This window comes from Brachyhypopomus gauderio, chromosome 11 (assembly GCF_052324685.1).
Source record: "Brachyhypopomus gauderio isolate BG-103 chromosome 11, BGAUD_0.2, whole genome shotgun sequence".
Taxonomy (NCBI): domain Eukaryota; kingdom Metazoa; phylum Chordata; class Actinopteri; order Gymnotiformes; family Hypopomidae; genus Brachyhypopomus; species Brachyhypopomus gauderio.
In genome coordinates this window covers 21,744,920-21,769,534 of record NC_135221.1, presented here as the reverse complement: position 1 = coordinate 21,769,534, position 24,615 = coordinate 21,744,920, and the positions used below count along the sequence as shown (strand labels likewise).

The 24,615-nt window shown below is 43.4% G+C and overlaps 1 protein-coding gene across 4 annotated transcripts; it reads right to left on the bottom strand.

Annotated features, from left to right (window-relative positions):
- Positions 1-16,782: 16,782 nt before the first annotated feature.
- LOC143527482 (rho-related GTP-binding protein RhoG-like) lies at positions 16,783-24,395 on the bottom strand. Of its 4 annotated transcripts, XR_013134137.1 has the most exons (3): positions 24,308-24,395; positions 22,342-23,070; positions 16,783-18,841 (listed from the first exon to the last, which is right to left on the bottom strand). XR_013134137.1 is itself a non-coding variant. In XM_077022723.1 (2 exons), exon 2 carries the CDS (start codon positions 23,039-23,041, stop codon positions 22,466-22,468), a length of 576 nt encoding a protein of 191 aa, XP_076878838.1. In that variant the 5' UTR covers positions 23,042-23,070; positions 24,308-24,395; the 3' UTR covers positions 19,697-22,465. The 4 variants fall into 4 exon arrangements, 3 of the variants coding, with proteins under 3 accessions (XP_076878838.1, XP_076878840.1, XP_076878839.1); XM_077022723.1 differs by lacking the exon at positions 16,783-18,841 and having other exon boundaries at positions 19,697-23,070; XM_077022725.1 differs by lacking the exons at positions 16,783-18,841; positions 24,308-24,395 and adding an exon at positions 24,083-24,274 and having other exon boundaries at positions 19,697-23,070.
- Between the last annotated feature and the right edge of the window lie 220 nt (positions 24,396-24,615).

Below are 24,615 nucleotides of genomic sequence, written 5' to 3'. Positions count from 1 at the left end.
TGTTCTGGTGGAGACATAAGTTCTCAGATGAAGTCAGAAGGTTAACGCCCCACTCTCTGATGAGTACTGTGTTCAGATAGACATCCTCTTCCCATAGTCACCACCTACTTTAAATTGGTATGTGTGGCTGTCTGCCAACAATGTTCCTTGACAGACCATGGACTGATTTGCTGGTTTTAACTGGACCAGCATTCCATGTGAATGCAGTCAGCCCAGCTGATGGAGCTGTACATGTCACCTTCATCTTCATCTCCCTCGCTCATTTTGTCAAACAATGCCATGAATTGAGTTTAACTGAGAATGCAGAGATGGGGATGGGAGGAAAGGGAGGGTGTGTGTGTGGGGGGGGGGGGGGGGGTGATGGGTTGGACTGATGAGCTGAGAGAGAAGCTCTTCTGCTCCACTGAACTGTGCTGGTACACATCTGCCTCCTACTGCACCCATCGCACGCAACACATTAAAAGCTATAAGGACATGGCCGTGGGCGACGGTCACGTATGTCCAGCACCAAAGACCCACTTCACACGGGGCAGCACGGGACTTCATGTTCCACCTACTTTGAAATGAAGCGTGAGGAACAGAAGGTGAGCCGGGGCCGTTCTGTGGACATGCCGTCCGCTCAAGGTGGTTTAGAGCCGCAGTAAAGCTATGGTCTGGCTTTAAAAAGCTCCAGAACCTTCTCTGTGTTAATAGATAGATAGATAGATAGATAGATAGATAGATAGATAGATAGATAGATAGATAGATAGATAGATAGATAGATAGATAGATAGATAACGAACATAACTGATGTCAGAATGTGTGTTTTCACAGAGACAGAAACCACATTGTGCCTAAGTAGAAGCAGAAATGGAAGAATGCAGTGCATTCCTCTGGAAACATGAGGGACAGCAAACTCAAAGCATTACCAAAGGGTGGCAGTCCTCTACAGTACACACTGCTAGGAAAATAGACTTCCTTTCACTACAGTAAAACTACGATGTGAATTTTATTCTTAAAGTACATTAAGTAATGTGGCCAATTGTCTTAATGAAAGTAAAGGGGATGTTTTGGTTGGTCTTTAGCATTAAATAAAGAGTATTGAATAAGTTCCTTGTTTGTCGTAATGTTCCAAACCCCTATGTTTAAAGAATCCTTCAGTGAGTCTAGAATATAATTTCAACAACCTTGCTGAACTGATTTGCATTACTGAACTATTTACATTTATGGCATTTGGTAGACACCCTTATCCAGAGCAACTTACATTTTTATACAAGTGAGCAATTGAGGGTTAAGGGCCTTGCTCAGGAGCACCTCAGTCATGGGCTCAGGTCTGGGAATCGAACCCATGACTCTCCAGTCACAAGACCAGTTCCTTAACCACCAGGCCATGACTATTGAATATACCTTAAGATTAAATAATGAGACTGGGATTAAGAAGAGAAAAACTCAGGATTTGATAACTTAGATGAGATAGGATTCTATCAGTAAAGGCTAAGTTACCTTGAAAAAGTAATCCGATTACTGATTACTCCTTTTAAAAGTAACTTAGTTACGTTACTGATTACTTGATTTTAAAAGTAACTATGTTAGATTACAAGTTACTTTAATAGTTACATTCAGCAGCAAAATAAATTTTTCCAATACTCACTTTATTGGAAGTGCATTTTTAACAGTAACAATGTATTGAAGCAGGTTCGGTAACCGAGGCAGAAACTGCTTAATCCAAAAATCCGGAGGAGGGAAACTATTGATAACGCAACCCTGGCGCGCGCAGGCGCCACCCCCCCCCCCCCCAGTGTCACAAGACTCGCCGTGAGGAGTAGGAGTCGCTACAGTATCTCCTGACATTACGTTTGTGTAGCTGCGCTGTATTATTTGTAAATTTATTCGTAAACGTAATACAAGCGAACTGTTCAGTCAGACAGCTTGTGAAACTAAATACCATTACAATTTCAAGCATTTTAAAGTAGGCGACGTTAGTCAAAATTCCAGCACTTTTCAAACGTGGAACACAAAGCAACATTAAAATTCTCCAGGTAAATGTTCCTTCCCCTGTTTTTGAGGGGTGTGTCTTTACACTACCACATATCGTTTCAGGAGGACGGCTTTCACAGGGTCGCGCGCAGCGTGCGTAGTCGAGCGCTACGGTCAGACGCAAAAGTAGAACTGAGCCAAGAAGAAAGCAAAAATCTATTTTTTTACTAGGGAAAATAAAAACAGTAACGCACAGTTATTTGGATAAGTAACTTTAATCTGATTACTGGACTGGAAATAGTAGCGCGTTATATTACTCGTTACCGAAAAAAGTGGTAAGATTAGAGTAACGCGTTACTAAGTAAAGCGTTACTGACATCACTGGATTCTATACTGCAGTTGTTCTGGACTGGTTGGCTTTTTCTCCCGTGCTGGGTTTTATTGCCTAGCTTGAGAGCTTGCGTGTTTGACATGTATACACAGATGGAGTGTGGCTTCGTTCTCTCCCGTGCCGTGATTTATCACCCAAGGCTCAGAATGATATCCCTTTGACTGAGGCAGTTTGGCACATCGCTAGCGTTTACGCAACAGTGTGTCATTTGACAGATGGTGCAGAATCTTGAGCCACTTAAATATTGTCAAGAGGTTCAGTCAGATTCCACCACATCACATCAAATTAACACTAATTCGGCCCATGGATGTCACTGGCTGGTGCCAAAAGTCTGACATGGTGTGTCATATGGTAAGACAAGTGCCCATGGTTAAAAGACAGGTGGGCTCGTTTTTCCTACCAAAACATTTAGCAGTCTCTATTTTTCACACTAAGGCATTTGTGTATTGTTCACCACACATATTGCGAAGTGTGGATCTGTATTTAGTAATTCCGAGTGGTTTCATAAACTCCAGATTGTGTATAGAAAAAAAAAAATACTGATTACATTTCAAAAGCATTTTGCAGTTGAGCATTTGGTACCAATGTAAAAAAAAAAAAAACATAAACAAAAAAATAAATGTGTCCTCTGGGGAATTCTGTGATTGACCCAGTGTCCTTGTCTTCAATCTGTGTGCATGTCTGCAGTTAGGATCTCTGCCTACCTCTGTGTCTTGGGCACATCTAATGAAATTCTTGATGGATCGTCACATCCTGTTTACCTGATGATTATGTACCTGAGGTCAAAGGAAAGCGTTAAAACATAAAACGTTTCAAATCCAGTGAACTTTCAAACAAGAAACCAAATCTGAGACTCTTGAGGTGTCCTGGGCTTCAGAACACGACTAGCTAAGACTCTGAGTTCCTAACTTAGATTCAGTAGATTTCCAGAGTATGTGGATAAACCTCTCAGCACTTCAGTTCAGCTACTGACAGAGCTGAACTTTGTACTGACTTTGTAATGAGCTCCATGTGGGAGGGTGATGATAGGCACTGTTCTGCACCGGCTGGGATGGACTCGCCATGGAGATTAACACAACCATATAATGTCACAGAAAATAAACGTGCCACCTGTGGTTGCGTTCATTGTACTGTAGCAGTACATCACAGCGATAGAGATGAGATCAGGACCCCAGAATGGTCTATTTTAAAAACATCAATGCCGTTAAAAACGTCAAAGAGTTCTGAGGCTTCTGGTGATAATCAGATCAGAGCTGTGTGAGAGGTGGTTCCTAAAATTAACATGGTAAGAAGAATCCATGTAGGAGCATGAATCAAACAGGCATAAATGGTGAATGGAGAGATCACAGCTGAGAAGAGTGTGCAGTGGCAGCTGGGCCTACCCACAATGCACCACAGAGTAGAAGGTCAGCATTTAGGTCAGACCAGATCAGTCAGTGTGGGAGACCGGATCAGTCAGCGTGGGAGACCGGATCAGTCAGTGTGGGAGACCGGATCAGTCAGCGTGGGAGACCGGATCAGTCAGCGTGGGAGACCGGATCAGTCAGCGTGGGAGATCGGGTCAGTCAGTGTGGGAGACCGGATCAGTCAGTGTGGGAGACCGGATCAGTCAGTGTGGGAGACCGGATCAGTCAGCGTGGGAGACCGGATCAGTCAGCGTGGGAGACCGGATCAGTCAGTGTGGGAGACCGGATCAGTCAGCGTGGGAGACTGGATCAGTCAGTGTGGGAGACCGGATCAGTCAGTGTGGGAGACTGGATCAGTCAGTGTGGGAGACCGGATCAGTCAGTGTGGGAGACCGGATCAGTCAGCGTGGGAGATCGGGTCAGTCAGTGTGGGAGACCGGATCAGTCAGTGTGGGAGACTGGATCAGTCAGTGTGGGAGACTGGATCAGTCAGTGTGGGAGACCGGATCAGTCAGTGTGGGAGACTGGATCAGTCAGTGTGGGAGACCGGATCAGTCAGTGTGGGAGACCGGATCAGTCAGCGTGGGAGACCGGATCAGTCAGCGTGGAGACCGGATCAGTCAGTGTGGGAGACCGGATCAGTCAGTGTGGGAGACCGGATCAGTCAGTGTGGGAGACCGGATCAGTCAGTGTGGGAGACCGGATCAGGGGTCTTGGAGCACATTCCTCTCATTTGTAGGCGTTTACTTCTAGTTTTCTTTTCAATGGAAACTAGTTACTTAGAATTACAGTTTTATGATGGCTTACACTAGGGGTGCCCACAAGTTTTCAGCTTGCGAGCTACTTATAAGATGACCAAGTCAAAAAGATCTACCTATTTATTTTCTAGTGATGTGACGAAAGCCTGTCATTCATCCACTACTTTTTTAAGTCATGCAATCTACACACACTTCCTTCGCGATCGACATAATGGGCACCCCTGGCTTACACACTAAAATGAAAAATAACTCGGACCCTGAAACATGAGCAAAAGCACAGACCCATAGTGCAGTTAACTTCTGTAAGCGCGTTACTATACATTAGACTCAGAAATCTAGCCTCTCGCTTCCTCGCCATTTCAAGGCACTGCCCTTCAAAATACCACAACTGTGAATGCATTGATCACACAGCTTTTAGTGTACAGACACTTAGGTGTTTAATGGGGTGTGAGCACTATAAAAAGGAAACAGGTGAGTTTATCTGCCATCAATTAAACTGGAAGACAACATTGTAGGAAGAGGAACAGGAAGAGGGAGAAAAAGGGAGAGAGTAGAGAGGGAGTAAAGGGGGGAGAATAAGGGGGGGAGAGGGGATGTCTGTGGAGGAATAGGGGGTGCATACCTGGAAGACATAAAGAAGACAAGAACCACCTTTATCAGATGATGAAGATGCTCCAGGGACTGGACAGCGTTCTGCTCAGCCTCCAAAAATTCTTAAATAACGTCACATACAGATGAAACTACTCAGTGTCAGTATCTGTAGCATGAGCATGTGGTGGTAAATAATGTAAACTTTAGTGTGCAAATCACTCAGAACCTTTTTATGTAAATGTAAATGTACATTTATAGAAGGCCTATATTGAACTACACACGGTCATCTTTTTTGTAGAGTTTGCATCAGCAAATGCAGGATGATGCTGTCCCACATCACAGATGAAGACAGGGTTAACCTGGCAGTAATGAGATGAGGGAGAAACATCACTGGTCACGGCGTTATTTTGAATGTCCTACAATGTGCACTGCAATCACAAATCTGTTTGCTGTGTTTATGCACTTATGCAGTTCTTTAGAATATGTTTAGAATATGTTCTGTTCTGATTTTCAGCGTGAAATGCTGCATTTGGAAATGTAACCTTTTCCGAAGTGTGCAGTACTGGTGCTGTGAGTTGTGTTTGGTCAATATATTCATGTACTTTATTGATTTGGAAAAATCAAACCCTGTCATTACAAAAGCAGTACTGTTGAGTTTTAGATTGTGCAAATAGTTCAGAAAGAGTCAGTTCATATGATTGATTCTACACTGTGTGCATCGTATGATTGCTAAATTGTTTTTTAGAACTTTTGTATAGTTTTGGGCAATGTTTAATTTTGTTCTTCTTGGGTGTGAATGTGTATATTGCTTTAATAAAATGAGCCTGTTTTCAAAATTGTGCTTACAAATCCATACAAAATTGTAATGCATTACAACATTTTTTAAAAAACATGATTTATAAAGATGATTGTTTTTAAAGTGGAGTAACTTGCATTAATGGATATTGCCCAGGTGCACCTACTGTCTGGTTATCTTTTAATTACTCCCTAAGCAGACATCTCTGCAAAGAACCTGCATAATCACTGCATCATGGGTGTAGAAACTGAATCGTGGGTTTAGAAACCGAATGTGTGTGTGTGTGTGTGTGTGTGTGTGTGTGTGCATGTACCCCCTCCAGCAGATTGCAGAGATAATCCAGAGAGAAAAATATTGAGCTGGTATATGTGTACTGGACTCATGTCCCAGTTTCAAGCGTGTTTATAGAGGGTGTCCTGAAAGATGCTACAGATCTGGGGAAACTTACAATCACAATCAACTTACAGACCACAATCAAAATGGCCACAGCCATGTCAGACAGGTATAGCAGAAGTTTAAAGTATGGTATTCACTGTTGTCTTAAACTGCCCATATATATTTTTCATACAGTAAAATTCCCTATATTTAAACTGTGTAAAATATCTTTGCCTGGTTTAATGAGAATCAATTCAGATTATTAAACATAATAAAGGTTTGATTAAGAATAAACACTCCATTGTCCTTTACACCAGTGACACTTAATCAAGCAGTGGGGTCTAAACACATGTGGTGTGTGTCCAGTGCTGTGAATGCTGGGTAATACGTGTCCAGTGCTGTGAATGCTGGGTAATACTGTGTTCAGTGCTGTGAATGCTGGTTAATACTGTGTTCAGTGCTGTGAATGCTGGGTAATACGTGTCCAGTGCTGTGAATGCTGGGTAATACTGTGTTCAGTGCTGTGAATGCTGGGTAATACGTGTCCAGTGCTGTGAATGCTGGCTAATACTGTGTCCAGTGCTGTGAATGCTGGGTAATACTGTGTCCAGTGCTGTGAATGCTGGGTAATACGTGTCCAGTGCTGTGAATGCTGGGTAATACGTGTCCAGTGCTGTGAATGCTGGGTAATACTGTGTTCAGTGCTGTGAATGCTGGGTAATACTGTGTTCAGTGCTGTGAATGCTGGGTAAAACGTGTCCAGTGCTGTGAATGCTGGGTAATACTGTGTTCAGTGCTGTGAATGCTGGGTAATACGTGTCCAGTGCTGTGAATGCTGGGTAATACTGCAGGTTGTTAATTCTTGCACACCCTGCTTTGCAGCTGTAAATGTCACTCTGTTCACACAGAACGGAGCAATAATCTCTGACTGGACGTGGAGCTTTTAGGCACACATCTCCATCACCTAAGAGCTTAGGCAATCACATTTATGGGTCCACTTCTGGTTGTATTATTGTCACGAGGGAAAAATTGGGAGGTCACTATCCACCAGGATACACTGTTGGTGTCCTGACTGATATGTTTGTGTATTTGTTTGTTTGTGGGATTCACAGTTGCTTCACTTTTTCAAAAGTGAAGCAACTTATCATGTACTCATGCAAGTCATGTACTCACATTCACTCCTGATCTCTTTTTCAGTCTAATCCTTAGCCCTTTTGTTCATTTAAATTAGTGAGAAACAATATTTCCTTTTCCCTGTTATTTCATCTACCAAATCAGTCAGTGTTCTATCCTAGATAGACAAGAGAAGTCACTCTGTCAAAACAGATTAGTATGAATTAGACATCTAACTTTAATCAATAGCACTAAAGAGCACTCATCAGAAATGGCATAAGACAAACTGTCACAAACTCACGTCACTGCTCCTCCATAACCAGTTCATATCCATCATTTATTTCCAATGAAGGAAATGACCCTAAACCAATAGGAAGTGGACATGATCTTGTCTCTCGAGCCATTTCTCAGCATTAGTCTATCTACAACCAATCAGACCTTCATTAAGACAATCATAGGGTACACACACACACACATACACACACGCACTCACACACACACGCACGCACGCGCATGCACACGCACGCACTTATGTACGCACGCACGCACACATGCACGCACGCACGCACGCACACACAGCCAATCAGAAACATTATAAAGTGAAATTGTTTTGGATCTTGCCATAAAGTGGTTCAGTCATATCAGATATGTGCTACTTTCAAATGTGCATCACAATAGATGGAATACAGCCATCTAATGCCTTCTGAGACCCAGTCAACCAACTGTCCATGTGAAGAGACAGAAGGCTTTCACTACTGACAGCTTGTCCTGCAGCTTCTGTAATGAAATGTGAATATATAGCACCTTAAGGTCTGGATTCACAAAATTCGCTTTTATTTTTGTCTTTGACTTCAATATTTAATTGTTAACTTGGGCAGGAGGCGTGACTGAGGGGAGGGAAAGATTTCGCAGCGACTGGAAGTGGGTGGGTCCTAGAGCCCTAGAGCCCCGTCAGTCATACTGGGTCAGTGTCAGTGGTGGGCCAGCTAAGAGACATTATATCTGCGCTGTTTACAGAATCCGTCTCCCCCAATGACTGCATGGCCAAGCACAATAGGTACGAGTGGAGTGAGGTAGGTCAGGAAAGAAGAAAAACTTTAAGGGGAAATATATCATTTGTATAATAAGTAAAATCAACATTGTTGATATAAACACTGTTACAGTGTTGCCCAACGTTTAGCTGCTCTGACCTTTCCCCCGGGCAGCATTCAACATTGCTCTGTATCATCTTACCTGCCCACTGCTACATTACTTTTGCCGAGCACATTGGGACAGCTCGCCAGACATCTTGCATCTGTTTTAACCTGCGACATAAAGCGTGTGAGGAATCTCAGGCGACGCGTCCCGTTCTGCCTGGATTTGGCAGGTTGCTAATGGCTCGGCTGCGTGTTACACAGTGCCATCGAGTTTCGCCCGGGGCCGAGCAACATAGCAGCGATTTGTCACCTGTGGAACACTGTCCGCCTACGAGCTTTACTGCGCCAAGTTCCAGACAGACAAGAGTTGTGCAACAAAATAAAGCTTAACTTAGAGAAAAGACCAGTCTTACTGCACAGCAAGCGCTGTCTTTGACTGATAGCTATACAGACATCGGTCGTGCGTGTAATTGACATCGACATCTTTGACTCCGTTTAAATCGGCAATTTTCAGTGGCTGACGGCCTTGAGATATTGTCCCGACTGCGTATCCAGTCAAACATTGTTCTACAGAAACCTGCGCTCCCCTGGACCGAACCCACCCTGGAACGAACCCACCCTGGACCGACCCCACCCTGGCTCCTATCAATAATTCAGGCCCTAGGCTCAGCCAGGAGAAGCGTGCAGGTTGCTCACGCACTTTGAACAGAAGGGCAAGCCACACTTGGGCGTTCAGCTGGCATTAATTAAATGCTTCTTCCTGTTCCCCGGAAAGGCTTCTCTCCCATAGCGATGGCATTCATTAGCCTTCTTCGCCCAGCAGTACGCTCTGCTGGGCGGTGAAGCGGTTTACTTCACCAGCACTCGCACATCCACAGTAAACAAGAGAACCAGTCTCCCTCTGGACAGGGGATCAGGCTACCGGAGCAGAGCCGGTGCCGACAAATAAATCAATTGAACCGATTCTTAACCCATGCAAATGATTGAAGGCACTGATGTCTAACCAAACTGTTTGTTTGTTATTTTCCTTTGCTGAACAATGTCATTCGGTGACATGCATCATTTTTATTCTTGGGTTACAAATTCAGGGTAAAGACAGATGCATCCAGCTTAGACACAGCAGGGAGGTTCTATTACTAGACACGCCTCTAGACCAAACATCTCTTCTTCATCAATTTATGTCAGTCTCACTTTTTTCCACAATGCTGTTTCTTATCAGCAAGAGTCAACCTACAATGTAGTCACTGGAGGGAAGAAGAGACATGAAATCTGATTTTTTGCCTTTTATATACAAATCAGAGGCTAAGCAAACCAGCAGGAATTTGATGTTAATTGCTTTCCGTTAATTTGTTCAGAAGTCTCCATTGAGGTGGATGCGTGGGCTGACGAACTGCAGAATCTATTTTAGTGCGGGAGAATGAGAAGCAGAGTCTACTGTGTGATTACTGTCATCTCTGCCGCTGACGCCGACTCCCGCATAGAGATGGATTGCAGTATTCATGCACGGCAGATACACAGAGACTGAATGAGGGGTGGAGAAAGAGTAGAGGACAAAGCATGAAGATGAGTCCAGCGTGGAGATGAGTCCAGCGTGGAGATGAGTCCAGTGTGGAGATAAGTTCAACGTGGTGATGAGTCCAGCGTGAAGATGAGTCCACTGTGGTGATGAGTCCAGTGTGGAGATGAGTCCAGCATGGTGATGAGTCCAGCGTAAAGATGAGTCCACCTTGGTGATGAGTCCAGCGTGAAGATGAGTCCACCTTGGTGATGAGTCCAGTGTGGAGATGAGTCCAGCATGGTGATGAGTCCAGTGTGAAGATGAGTCCACCTTGGTGATGAGTCCAGCATGGTGATGAGTCCAGTGTGAAGATGAGTCCAGCATGGTGCTGAGTCCAGCATGAAGATGTGTCCAGTGTGGTGATGAGTCCAGTGTGGTGATGAGTCCAGCGTGGAGACGAGTCCAGCGTTGTGATGAGTCCAGCGTGAAGATGAGTCCACCATGGTGATGAGTCCAGTATGGTGATCAGTCCAGTGTGGTGATGAGTCCAGTGTAGTGATGATGGCAGCTTTTTTTGTTTTGTAAATCAGCATCTCTATAAGTCCAGTATCCGCTCTGTTCCAGTGTCTGTTAAATTTCACCACATTATATTTTTCTAGGTATCTAACCAGCAATTTGAAACATTGGTGGAGAGCATGTCAGGATATATGAAAGCTGTAATGGAAAATCAGGATATTACACCACCTTTTGATTTCTGAACTGTTCTAACTATTGGGTTGTTTAAAATGAACATTAAGTTGTTTTCTTTGCATTATTCTAGTTCTGCATCTTTGTTATTTTTGTCATTTTCTAGTTCTGTAAATGACAGTATTTATAGCCTCTTAATTTATCCAGAGGTCTATATATGACATATTCTAGCCCTTTACATTGGAAATTAAATGACAAAATGCTGAATTATGCGAGTTTAATTTGACAGCATTTGCATCTACATTTAATGACCCAATTACAACACTTTTAGCATGGCCTGACAGAATGTGTCCTTGTCTCCTTTGTTTGTAACTGTTTGTCCTAGAACTGTAATGCCTTTTATAGTCAACTGTGCCTTGACCGTAATGTTGTGACTTCTAATGCTCTTGTAAACACACAGGCAAATTATTCTCTCTTTGTTATCTTTTGGCACATCTACATTTACATTTTATTCAACTTTTTTATGTTACTGGTGAACTGAACACTGCATTCGTGTGTTTCAGTGATGCCTGGGATGTGTTCTGGATTGCCTCATAACTGACTTTACAGGCACCCAAACTCCTTTTGCCCTCATGTGGAGAAACAAGAGCTCCACACTCCAGAAGCAGATGCTACCTCGAGAAGCAGCTAGAGTTCCTTTATTAGTTCTCTTATGCCCAAGACTTTGATGGGGCTGGAAGAGCAAGTATAGCCAACTGTCTGATGGTCTGTGATGCCTTTACGATCCACCCATCTCCTAGTGTCAAATATGATGGAGAACAGAGGCAAAATGTAAAGAAGGTCTTCATTATTCAACCACAGACTGCACTGTGTCACAGACATTCATTTGGAAGTTTTGTCATGGAGCGCAGATTTTAGGACTGCATGACTAAGCAGACTGTTGTTACAGATACCACGTAGAGTAAATCGGTATTGAAAGGCATCACAGTGGAGCGAGAAGCTTCGGAAAGTGCTGTCTGTCTTTAGCCTTCACTGCCGCACAAATTACAGTCTGCTCACGGCAGGGTCAGGGGTCAGGGGTCAGGCCTGTGTCAGGACAACCTGTTCAACCTGTCAGCAGCTCTGGGACTTGCTGCATATCTTTGCTTTAGTAGCGTTTAGCGCTCAATCCCACGGGGAGCGTGTTTTAATTACCTCCTCAGCTGCTACTGCCCTGTGAAAACTGTTTTGAGAATTCAGTTCAAATTAAAACAGCTGGCAGAAATGCATAACGCTTTATTTTTATTACAGGACTAAAATGCTGTCAGAAATCTTATGCTGAGGGAGTGTCAGTCCCTTTGACACAGCACCTTGACCGAAAGCTGTTGAAAGAAACTGTCTGGAGAAAGGTCAGTTGGGAGTGAGGAACGATGACGTGTATGAGTTACTGAGCACAGAAGGGGGGGCGCAGCATGAGTTCCAATGAATCCCTACGTATAAAGCAATTTTAGGGGGTTTATTTGCAATTCAAGCCATAAACACAATCCCAATCCCTGGATAAAGGCTAATGTTTGTCTACTTGACTTCATGTTTGCGTCTGTTATAGAAGAAAGAGAGAGAGAGAAAGAGAGAGAGAGAGAGAGAGAGAGAGAGAGAGAAGAGAGAGAGAGAGAGAGAGAGAGAGAGAGAGAGAGAGAGAGAGAGAGAGAGAGAGAGAGAGAGAGAGAGAGAGAGAGATGAATTATATACTGTCTACGGAGTGCTGTTTCCATGGCCACAGTGAGAAGGCTGTCAGTAACAGGCGTCTGCACACTCATCAGGCTTAGGCTACATATCCCCATTCTCAGCAAAGCAACATGGCTTAACATTCACATACTAAGAACACTGGCAGCTTTGAGAAACCATGTATTAACCAGAACATGGAATATCATAAAATGGATTGAACAGATGAGTTCTAGTATATGCACAAATGGCAGCAGACTAACTTAAATATTCATTGATGGGCCCAGAAACAGATCCATTTTTGTGTGTGTGCTATACACCCTATACTGCAAACATGAATTATTGAAAAGGCACCTCTGTTTAGATTCCAAATGTACCACTCCCCAGACGTAGAGTTGATAGTGTGCTTGTCAGATCGCATCAGTGAGAAGGGCTCAGATGCTCATATGTGCCGGAACTGACCGTAATATGTGCTGTAATTGTAACTGACTGAATATATGCTGTCCTCCATGTGACCTAAAGACTTTTCAGCATTCATTTATCAGCCTTCATCATGAGCTATTCTAAATATTCCAGATCTTCCAAAATCCATTTATGTACTGTAAACGCTGACGAGACGGGACCGGCAAACAGCGACCCGCTGTGCTAATTCTGGGTGAAGAGGCACCACCATGTTTGTTATGCCCTGCTCCCTTGGCATCTGCACACAGTGGGGCAGAGGACCGGTGAAGTCAGGGCTAATTGCTCCTTCTAATGCCCCTTCTGAGCTCAGCTGAGGCAAGAGCACAGCAGCGTGACACTTATTGACATAATAAGGAGCAGCTGCTCGTGCAGAGCCACGGAAACGAGAGGACGGAGAAAATGAAAAACGAACGCGTCACAAACTCGTGAGTGTTTCCTCTCAGGCATCGCCGCATTCTGGTTCTAACCGCTCCAGATTTTGTAGGTTTTTTTCCATATAAAGTAGATCATGTTCTCTAGCTTTTTCTTCTCGTCTGTCTTCCAATCTCACCCACCCTTAGCTTCATTTGAATATTCCCAAAGTTAGTAATAAGTCGCCAACCTTCCCCTTTAACGCATATTTTGTCCTTTCATGAAAAGGATTGAGATTAATCGAATTTCCGTAAGAGAGTTGAGTTCTGTTTGTTTATACTTTTCTCGGCGCTGACCTGTGGAACCAGGCCTGTGAGAGATTGCTCCATGTGCTTGCTGTAAGCCACGGGCCAAGAACAGTGCGTGCAGCTTTGCTGACGTCCATGGGTCCTTTATCCTCAAGAGGATCAGCATGCATGCCAGGCGGAAGGCAGTAAATATCTCCAATGGAAACACAGAGTCCGCAGACAGGCCCATCCTCACAGCACATGTTCCCTGCTAAGACCTGATTATCTCAATGGCTTCCAGGTGACTCATGAAATAACTTCATTGGCTTATGAGAACTGCAGATGATCATGACAAACGCCATACATGTATAGCTGGTATACTTGCTTTTCCCTTTGTGTTGAGATGTATATATTATATTCCTACAATAGCTATTTGTGTTATATTTATTGTTATAAAATGTTGTATTTCTTCAGTCAATTATATTATGGATGGACAAATTATTGGTAATTAGGTTTTTCAAAAGTGGAATAAATGTAGTATGAACTTTTTCAAGGACTCATTTTTCAAGGATGATTTATTTTCTAATCACCCCCAGATCTCCTTTGTTGAACTGAAAATGTGAAATATTGAGTATAGTGCTGTGAAGGTTCACTCACACAAAGGTTCAGAGACTCATGGAAACTCACTGTTTTAAGCTCAGATTCCTTATATCTTGAGAACTGAGCATGTGTTCAGATCCCTCGTGAGTGAAGTTTCTGAACTTTCGACAAATCCCATTAAGGCCAGTGCTGGCTTTCTTACCAGTAGCCCGACCTGTACAGAGGTTTCTTCACACTGAGAGGCTTCAAAGCTTCTTTATAGACAAGTGTGGACACCACTCAGAGTTTGTAGTTTGGCTTTGGTATAGGCAACACACCAAGCTTGTATTTATTTATGTCTGTTTATGGAAGAAAGAAATGCAGTTCAGACCACCAGTTTGGTCCACCTGCATTTCCCACTCACAGAAAAGCTGTATTATGAGCATGGATGAAATGCTTGTCAGTTCAAATGGCAAAGCCCGGAGATAATCTTTTTGCTGCTTGACTCATGTTAAAAATGTATTTAGAATGCATTTGATAAGATTATGAAGGACATTTTTTATTGTTAAACATGCTCTGGGCTCCAGAACTGTCAGCACCTCCTGAAGAAGGATGAACATCAGAACGGAAGAAAGCACAAGGGTTCAGAGATTTCTTCAAACATAGAATGCTGTTTCATAGACGCTTAAACCTGCCAGTAGTGTTTCAGCTAACACATGGTCTCAAGGAAACACAAAACCTTCTGATCTCAGCAGGAAGCTCCAAGATATGTTCAGGATGATGGACTGTGGCCAACCAGCTTCCAGCCCCTCCAGACCTCCTAACCTTTCTCTCAATATGAGAGCAGACAGTTCAGGGGAAAAGGTCCGTCTGGCTCTGCTCAATAGCAAATCACTGCCTGGCGCGGTGGCCCTGAGGGTGTGTGGCTGAAGGCGGTTTTTTTTTCCGTTATGTTTCTGTTTCCCAGGTGCCTGTCACCGGGCTGACGGCACGGGCCGGAGGGCACCACAACCCGAAGGCTAGCTGCTAATTGGGCTGAGCCAATGAGCTAGAAAAGGGACCTTTAGTCGTCACAGGTCTGAGATCAGTGCCGGGATGTACCCTGAGCGGTTGGGACTGTGAAGGGGTGCTCGTGAAGCGCTGCTTCTGGGTCTGTGTTGGCGAGAGGCACTGCGCTGCGCTGGAAGTGAGTGTAGGAGCATGCTGTGGACCAGGAACAGTGGTGCTGGGCCTGCTGGCACCGTCTGTTGAGCTTTGATTACATCCCCGAATTCACAGTTGCTGCTCTCTCTGTGTGGCAGGATGCTGACACAGAAAAAGGAGATGTGTTATTCCGCATGGTGAAAGGGAGGGGACCCGCATTAGGCAATAGATTCACTGCCTGTTTTGGTAATAACTGCTCCTATACTAGCTGGCCATGTTATGAGACACGTCTGTCTTAGGTCTGTTTCATAGATGTACAAGTTTACAGACGATAGCTGCATGAATGGTTGGTCAGCTGCCATGTCAGCTCTCTTCATTACTGGTCATTTTCTCTCCACAGGACCACTGGGTTTTTGCACTGCACTGATTTTTGTTTGTGGGCATGGGCCATTCTCAACACAGCAGTCACACTGACATGGTCCAGGGTGCTGCGTTGGTTTGACTGTATCGGCCACAGCAGGAGGTGCTGGAGTTTTTAACAGGTCCGTGCCACTGCGGAGTTGGCAGTCCAGCCAACGTGTGGTTCAAAACTGACCGCTGATGAAGAGAATGGTGGATGGCTAACGTGAAGTGAACATGGTCACGTATAGTTATTAGTTTGCCTGCAAAGCATTTCTAATTCTTAATAAATTATTACAAAAACGTGGGTGGAGAGGGAATAATGGTACTATGATTAATGTAAGACACGGCTTTCTTGTGGAGCATGAATTCGGTTTTGCATTTTTTGATGTACATATTCCAGCTTTGACATCTCCTGTCTGTAAAAAAAAATCTATTCCATGCAGAATTCTTGGGAGACCCGTTGTTGTTGTTTTTGTTGTTGTTGTTTTTGGCGGCAGTGTTTCAGATGACGGCTCCCTTTCCGGTGTTCTGTGAGCCAGCACAATTAACGGCAGAAGGGCTGTGCTGCGACAGGCGGCAGAGCTCCACCTGTGCACGACGACAGGGGACCTCGGCTACAGCTGCTCCACACGCTCCCCCCACTGATTGGAATATGAATAGGAAAATAATGGACAGATATAGCCTAACAGGGAAACGCGGGGGCGGCTTTGGCTCACGCGTGAAGACCCAAACCATAAAATGCAGGTCAAAGTCACTTATTCTACTACCCAAAACGTTGAACTGAAGTGAAATGTTAATGCAAAGCTGTATGGTGTCCATGTGTGATTGAGGCTGCTGACATGATAACAAGACAAGAACTTTACAGCAGTGTAAGACCAGAGCAGGCATGTTCCTCTGATTGTGCTCTTAGACTACAAACCTTCTCCAGTCAGTTCATAATTATTGCTATGATTGTACAAATATAGATATTATGGAATTACATTTTAAACAAAATATGAACATGAAGACTGCTGTATTAATTTAAAATTTCTTAGGACATCATTTTGCATAGTTGCATTTAGACAATGTAGGAAATCTGCTTCCTCAAGTATTATGCATGACGGCATGTCTTCATCTCGGTATTACAGCAGTGCTTTAAACTTTATTAGGTTGGGAATTGTCTACTAGTGTTGTTTAAATAACATTTATATTTGAAATGCAGACAGTGTTTCGAATTTTACTATACTAAAAAGATTTTCCAATGGTAAAACCAGCCTTTAATATTATTTCAGCTGACGTTAGAATGGTAAAACCTTGGGGAATTGCTCTTTAAATCCTGTAAAGATGTCGAGAGAAGGAACTGCACTATAGTAGGGTGATAAAATACAGTGATACAATGCAATTAAGCAAAAATATCAAAACAACTGCCCCTCTAATACCTTAACACAGGAACATCTTGGAACACCGTGTATTGCTAAAGATAGAAACAGACAGTCAGAAAGCTTTAACAGACTACAAGATGGTTCTTGTATACTGGTACTATAGTCTGTAAAGCCTGCCAACAATACAAAAGACACTATTTCTATTTTATTTCAATAATTTGATGTTAGCTGCTCAGCTGCATGATGTGGCTGTGAATAAAAATGTATTAGACAGACATCACACCAGTGTCCTACTGTCTTAGCCAACGAGTGTTATTAGACAGACATCACACCAGTGTCCTACTGTCTTAGACAACGAGTGTTACAACAAGTAATGCAAACTGTGGCGAGATGTGAACCCCACCAGCTGAGCTGCCAGTCTACCAACCAGCCTCCCTATGGACCTGCAAGAAATAAATGACGAACTGTGTATTCCGTTACAACTCAAGTGAATGTAATGATGACCAATGATTGCATCAGCAGGAGTGTGAGAGGAGACACAGAGATGTTTCTCCAGGCCCTCGTTACTTTGTGCAGTCCAGTGCTGTGAATGACCCAAGCTCCAGGAACCAGGATTTTACACCACTTTGAAAGGAAAAAAATACACACTGATGAAAAATCTATATCTAAAAAAACCATTGTAAATATTACATGAATCATAAACTTTTAAAATAAAGCCTCGGGTACATAGAAATTACAAATGAAAAATGCAGCTATAAGTAGTATAAAGGTTTCCAAGATAACATTGTCATATTGTGATATTACTTGTGTGGCCTTGAGTTGAGAAAGCAATTCAGGCCACCGTTTCTGATATTGTGCATTAAATATGAATAACACAAAATACAATACGCTCAGTTGTAGTGTCACGGAGAATAATATAGAATGAAGAGTATTAATGAAAGAATACAGAATCATAACGGGAGGAACCCCCCCTGGCTGTCAGCATTTAGTACATCTCATACCTCACAGTTATTCAGCTGCTTGAAGCAGTGGCAAAATAAGACATTCTAAAACGTATAAGATTAAGCTAAGAAAAGACTGAATATCTAAATGGAATACTAAATTGGTGGTTGAAATATTATCTCTGTGTCTATCCAGAGAACATTCTGTTTTTCTTAGAGGCAGATAACATTTTTAGCTTGTAAGCAGCTTTGAGACCAGAAGGAGGTAAATTTGTTTTAGTGTTCACAGGGGCCAGAGTTGCAAATCTTACAGAACACAATATAAGGAAATACAGATATTTACAGGGGCAGGATATGGAGGCCTAACCACAGAATGATTTACTAAAAAGAAATCAGTGCCTTGTCTCTTGGGTGAAGCCCTTAGTTCCATAATTCTGTCTACAGCTCTGACATTGTTCTTGTTTATACTCTCATCTATATTGTTTGCCAGAGCAAATATTTCCTCCCAGCCCAAAGGCCATCCTTCATTATGGGAATATTAAAAGAGATCCCAGCGCAAACAATCATGGCATCTCATTAAACTACAAAAAAGTAATTAAAGTAAGCCTGTAGGATTGTCCTGAAGTAAACGCTTGATGCCACCAATATTTCATCCTACGTGAATTTCATGAACATATTCCACAGGGATGGTGTCCTTGTGGAATAATTGCATTCATACTTCTCAAGGGTGTCAAAGACTGCTGGAGTTTGGCTCATCTGTTTTGAGGCACAGCAGTGGACATAAAGGTCACATCCATTTTTCAGTAGGCCTTTTTGGGATGACTTTCAGAACGCTCTGAAGGACCAGGATTTCTCACTTGCTCCATGACTGATGACAGGGCATTGTCTCCACTTTCCAGGGTTAATACTGAAGAAAAAAGTGTCAAAGGCAACATTGTCAGTGCAGGGTTCATCAAGGTTTGATGTGAAGCAGTCTCTAGGATACCATACTCCATCATAGAGACCGTTTGCAACAAAATGCATTATTGCCATCTAGTGGAATGTTGGGATAATGGAAATTGGATCTGGAGGTTAAACATTATACACCTGCACATTGATATAAACCAGCAGTTAACCACTGTTGAAGAGATATATGGATACGTGTTTAAAATCAAAGGTCAAGTTTTATCTAGAAGTCATGTGACAAAAGCTGATTGCACCACTGCATAATAAACCACCAATGACACAGAACAGTGTGGGAGAACAAACACAAAACGAAACCAGGGCAAAATCTAAAACCACCACCCAAAGCCAGATTAGAATCAGCAGTGCAGATGTGCGCCCAGTGTTTAATTTCTGCACTGCGGTCAGAACAGAACCCAGATTAGCATAACACTAAACACAAGTGTTAGCGACAGGTCTTACTCGTTGTGTTTCAACCGCAGTGAAGGAGCAAAGGGCGGATCACGCCCTCTAACAAAGGGTGCAACTGAACTGCAATGACTTAACTACAGTAGAGGTTTCAGCTCTGCTATATGCACAGATGCTTATCTTCTCCTTTGTTGTGGCTTGCGCACAGGAAGAACGTAACCCTGTTTGAGTACAAGCTGTGTGCACTCTGCCACATCTGCAGCAGAACACGGTCCTGCGTACACACCGGACCGGCCTTCTCCATCCTCACAGACGCTGCTTCACAAAAAGATCACACACACAAAGATCACGCAGCTACAGACCCGCGGCTGCCCGGGTGAGGAGAGGAGGGATGGAACCACCACACTAGCGGTTGTAAATTATAATTTTATTTTGTATAATTTAAAATCATTACACTGTTAGTTCATTTATACAAATGTTGTTATAAAAATGACAATTGACAAAGAAAATCAAGTTCCCAGTGTATAAATGTAGTACCATACACCATAGTAGTACCATAATGTAGTACCATACACCATAGTAGTACCATAATGTAGTACCATACACCATAGTAGTACCATAATGTAGTAGTACCATAATGTAGTACCATACACCATAGCAAGCAGACAGGAGGCAGCATGAAGCTTCGTCTGCTCAATTTTGACAGCATTACAGTGAAGAAAGGAGAAACGCAGGGACCATCCCAGACCTGTTCATTCTCACAGCCATGCTTCAAACAGTCTACACTGAGATTCTCATAAGCCTTCCACAGCTTTCAGGTGTGGCCTTATGGTGACAGATACACAGTAAGCAATGGATCAATACATTTGGCATAGTGTAATTAATACCAGTAAATGTGAGAAATTAAGCAAAACAAAGAATGGCCTATTTGGTTAGAACTCTAAAAACAATCAATCATTCACAAAAGAGGAAGGAGGTCCATTTATTTAACATATTTGATTTGACATCTTTGTATCCAAAGGCACTCTTTGGCTGTTTTGCTTACAAAATTCTAAATAAAAAAATAGAAATTAAAAGCTATTAACATATGACTGGACTGACTGTCAGTTATAGTATCTCCGAGACAAGGCAAATACGTGTGAGAAGGTGCAAGAACCTTTTGAGCATAATCTTGGTGTGAAACCCGTGTACCACATTAGCATTGAAACCACATTAGCGTTCAGTGTGATCAGTTCTGAAAGCGTGTTTCTACCAGAACCCGAGATGGCGATTAAACATGCGTGCATATGCAGGTGCATGTGCACCAGCACCACATTTCCAAATGACTAAAACCGAAAGATGACGGTCCAAACCATAACATGACATTTGCACGGGGGGAAAACGGGGACCACATCAAAATCTTTTAGTTCAAGCCAACGTGGTAGGGGACTCTTTGGACAAACAGAGACCATGCAAATGATTTTTGTAGATTACAAAGTGTCAGTCAGAGTCCGCCCTTTTTATCTTTTAAAGACCATCTCTGTGCAGTCCTTACTTACGGACAACATGCAGCTAACATTTCAGAATAAGAGCGTAAGACTTATTTGCCTGAATTCATATGCTGGTATTTCACAAAAATCAGGATGCTAATCTAATATAACCCTGCAAACACTGCTGCATCAGCATTGCTTTGAGGAATATGTAGCTTAATTGTGCCCAAATAAACAAGCAACATCAGGATTTTGCATATATATATATATTATAAAGTCATTTAATAAACTTCCAGATGAACATGTTCAATTAGTCAGTAAAAAAATTCCACCCCACTAAATTCATTAAATATTTTCATTTTTCTTCTTCTCTTATAAAAAGGTAAATGTTTGAGCTTCAAGCAAATACATAATGCAAATGCATTTCACCACAGGGGCCAAACACAAACAGTCTGTCAGGAATGTGTGTTGAACATGTGAGACTCTCAGCCATTAACAGACAGTTTGCTCCTCATGGTGTCATGGGCGGGGTGCTGTGCAAGACAGTGCGGGTTAGCCACACATGCCCAGTGTGCTGTCTTCACGCACAAATAAAAAACACTCCATTTACACCCATGGCTTAGTTGATCTCTCAGTGCAGCACGGCCATTATTCAAACATGCTCGCTCACACACTGCATGCAGCATGAGGAGTCAATGCAGTTCTGAAGCATCAGGCATTTATAAAATGACAAGTAGGAACTTCGGGAAGAGGTTCATTACACCCAACTACAAAATGGGATAGGCACTTAGAATTCAAGATGTAAGGCAAGACTGTGTGTAAGAGTGTCAGTAAGGCATTCTGAAGATTATCATGGGTAAATGAGGAAAGATGACTAGGAAACAAAACCCAAGAGCTTTCAAGGATCCGATAGCAGTACGGCCAATTTTAAAAAGCGAGAGTTGGCTGCATGGTGTAGCAGCTCCGTGCAGTCTCGGGTATAAGGTTGCAGCCTTTTGTTTAATGCAAACCCGGTGTGACCTTTTTGAGAAGCTTCAAGATATCACCATGCCATTCTAACATTTTACAGAAACTAGAACCCAACTCAGACAGGATTATTTGGGTGTTGCACTGATAACAGTACAGATCAAAACAGGTTTTGCAGAGAGGGTTATCATTCTCAGAGAGGGTTATCATTCTCAGGAAAGGTCTGTAAAAAAAATTAAGATCTAACTGCCAACTGAAACCAAGTAATCAAGCAATCACAGGTCACCGGTTTGATATCTAAAGCAGGAGAAAGGGTTCCATGTTTGTCCTCAGAGGATGAGCAGGTCATCGACGTGCTTCACCACCAGGCCCACACAGGTCAGAACCCTGGCCAAGGTCTTGTGTATTGCTTTTATTTTCATTATCAGAATATTTCCATTGTATCGCATTTCATTTATAACAGTCACTGAGGTAAGTGCAAGCGATCTAGACAACCACATTCCAGAAGAGAAAGGAGGCGAGAAGGAAGAGTGGTTTAAAAGTCAACAGGAGCTTCAGTTATTGCGAAGAGTGTATTCTTTGGTGACTGCAGACAATGAACCGGGAGGTTCAAAAACAATACCTCGAGGGGAAGACAGGAGACGGCCATCAATATCAGGATCGTCACGTGTGCAGCCGTCCACAGACGTCACGTGTGCAGCTGTGAGTCCGTTCCCATCGGCGGTCCACTGGTGCAGCGAGGCAGACTACAAAAGCACGCACTTCTTGGAATTCTTTTTGGTGACGGGGTAGAGCACAGCGCGCACGGCCTCCGCGAACACTTCTCGAACACCCTCCTGCAGAAGTGCAGAGCACTCCAAATACTTAACAGCGTTAATCTGTTTGGCCAGCGAGCTGCCCTGCTGCTGGGTGGTGGGGGCCAGACTCTGCTCCTTCAGCTTCTTCAGCGTCTCCGCGTCGCCACGCAGGTCCCGTTTGGTGCCCACCAGGAGGATGGGCACACTGGGGCAGTGATGCGAGACCTCAGGGTGCCACTTGTGCCGAACATTGGCATACGAGGAGGGGCTGCCGATGGAGAAGCAGATGATGAAGACGTTGGTCTGCGGGTAGGAGAGGGTGCGTAGCCGGTCATACTCCTCCTGTCCCGCCGTGTCCCACAGGTTGAGGCTCACCGTGCGGCCGTCCACGCTCATCTGAGCGCTGTAGTTGTCGAACACAGTAGGGATGTATTCCTCGGGAAAGGCGTTGGTGGTATACGAGATGAGAAGACATGTTTTCCCCACGGCCCCGTCACCAACCACAACACACTTTATCGTCTGCATCCTTCCTTAGTGCAACCCAGCAAGGACACCTACAGTTCATAAAAACATCTGATTCAGTAAACAACGATACAGTTTTGCACTGGCAGTAAAAATAAAAGTTGTGCTGCATAGAAAATCCAATAAGTTTAGAGGGTAGCTAAAGAATAGTTAAAGAAGTTTCGTTTTTTATTAAAACATACAAAATTATACATATAATCTACTGGGTTTCTACTTGTGGTCTAAACCCAGATTTCTCCATCACGTTGTTTGTGTCACCAGTGAGCAACGCCTCTAAATCTCCTCCTGTACAAAACGACTTGACAGGTACTTAATTACGCAATTTAACGTCAAATATTTTATCTACGCTACATCAACTGGGTTTCGGTTTTAATATAATAATCCCGAGTTGTGAAATTAGGACCGAAACGTCACACATTTATGCGTAAAATATTCGTGAATTCCGACTTCCCCGATTTTCGAGTGTTTTCAGCCTTAAGGAAGTTGGCTAACAGCTAGCAGCTAAAAGCTAAGCTAAGCGCCTAGCCAACACGACGAAGCCGCATTAGCAGACCGGCTCCGCTAGCTAGCGGACCCTCACACGGACACGACACACGCCGACAGACACCTCACGTAACGCCGCTCCACGTTAGTGCAGGGTCGCTAGCTGCGCTGCTACACCGGGCGAGAGGACCTGCGCGACCGTTAGCCACTTAGCTGCTAGTTAGCCACTTAGCTTAGCTAGAGAAGACGGCCACACAGACTGTCGTTTAGACACACAGACTGTCGTTTAGACACACAGACTGTCGTTTAGACACACAGACTGTCGTTTAGACACACAGACTGTCGTTTAGACACACAGACTTGTTTTCGTAGCGGCTGCGAGCACGTTAGCACTCGGCTAGCGAGGCGGTGACCAGCCAACTACGGCACCGTCCGCCGTCCGTGCGGGTCCATCTCCAGCTCTTAGCGAGGTTGGCCAGTGGAACGTTGTTGCTAGGTTACTCCCCCCGAACGGTCGATATTTAGTTGCGCTGATCGCGATTAAAACGCCGATAAACTCACACGCTTATAGGAAGTGCTCGTTTAATTAAATGACAGACGTTTCCCGTAGCTCACTAAACTAGTTTCATTAGCTAACCATCCAGCGAGCTACATTACGCCATCGCGTGAAAATTTAAAAGCACAACTTAATTTTAAAAGAGTAAATGAATGTAGTTTCCTATACGGTCCATCGAAATGCAACATACCACCTACAAATATTAGTTAGTAAAGTTCTGCAAAACTCACCGCCTCAAGATCCTCTCGCGCCCTCTTCTACCAGCGCTCGCGACGTCGTGACCGCGCGAAGACAAACGCAGCGACGCACAAGTAGCGCTTTTCAAAATAGCGGTACAATGTTGACATCAGTTAATTACTTAAAAAAATATATTCTGTGACTTTATTTAGCAACTCGACTAAAATTGTATGTCATTTAACATTACATTTTGACTTACGAAGCTCAGGATCTTTTTCCAGTAATACTGTTAATGGTAAATGTGCAGCGTTATTGTGCTAACGTTGACTTTATTAGTTATATTTATCTAAATATCTATATA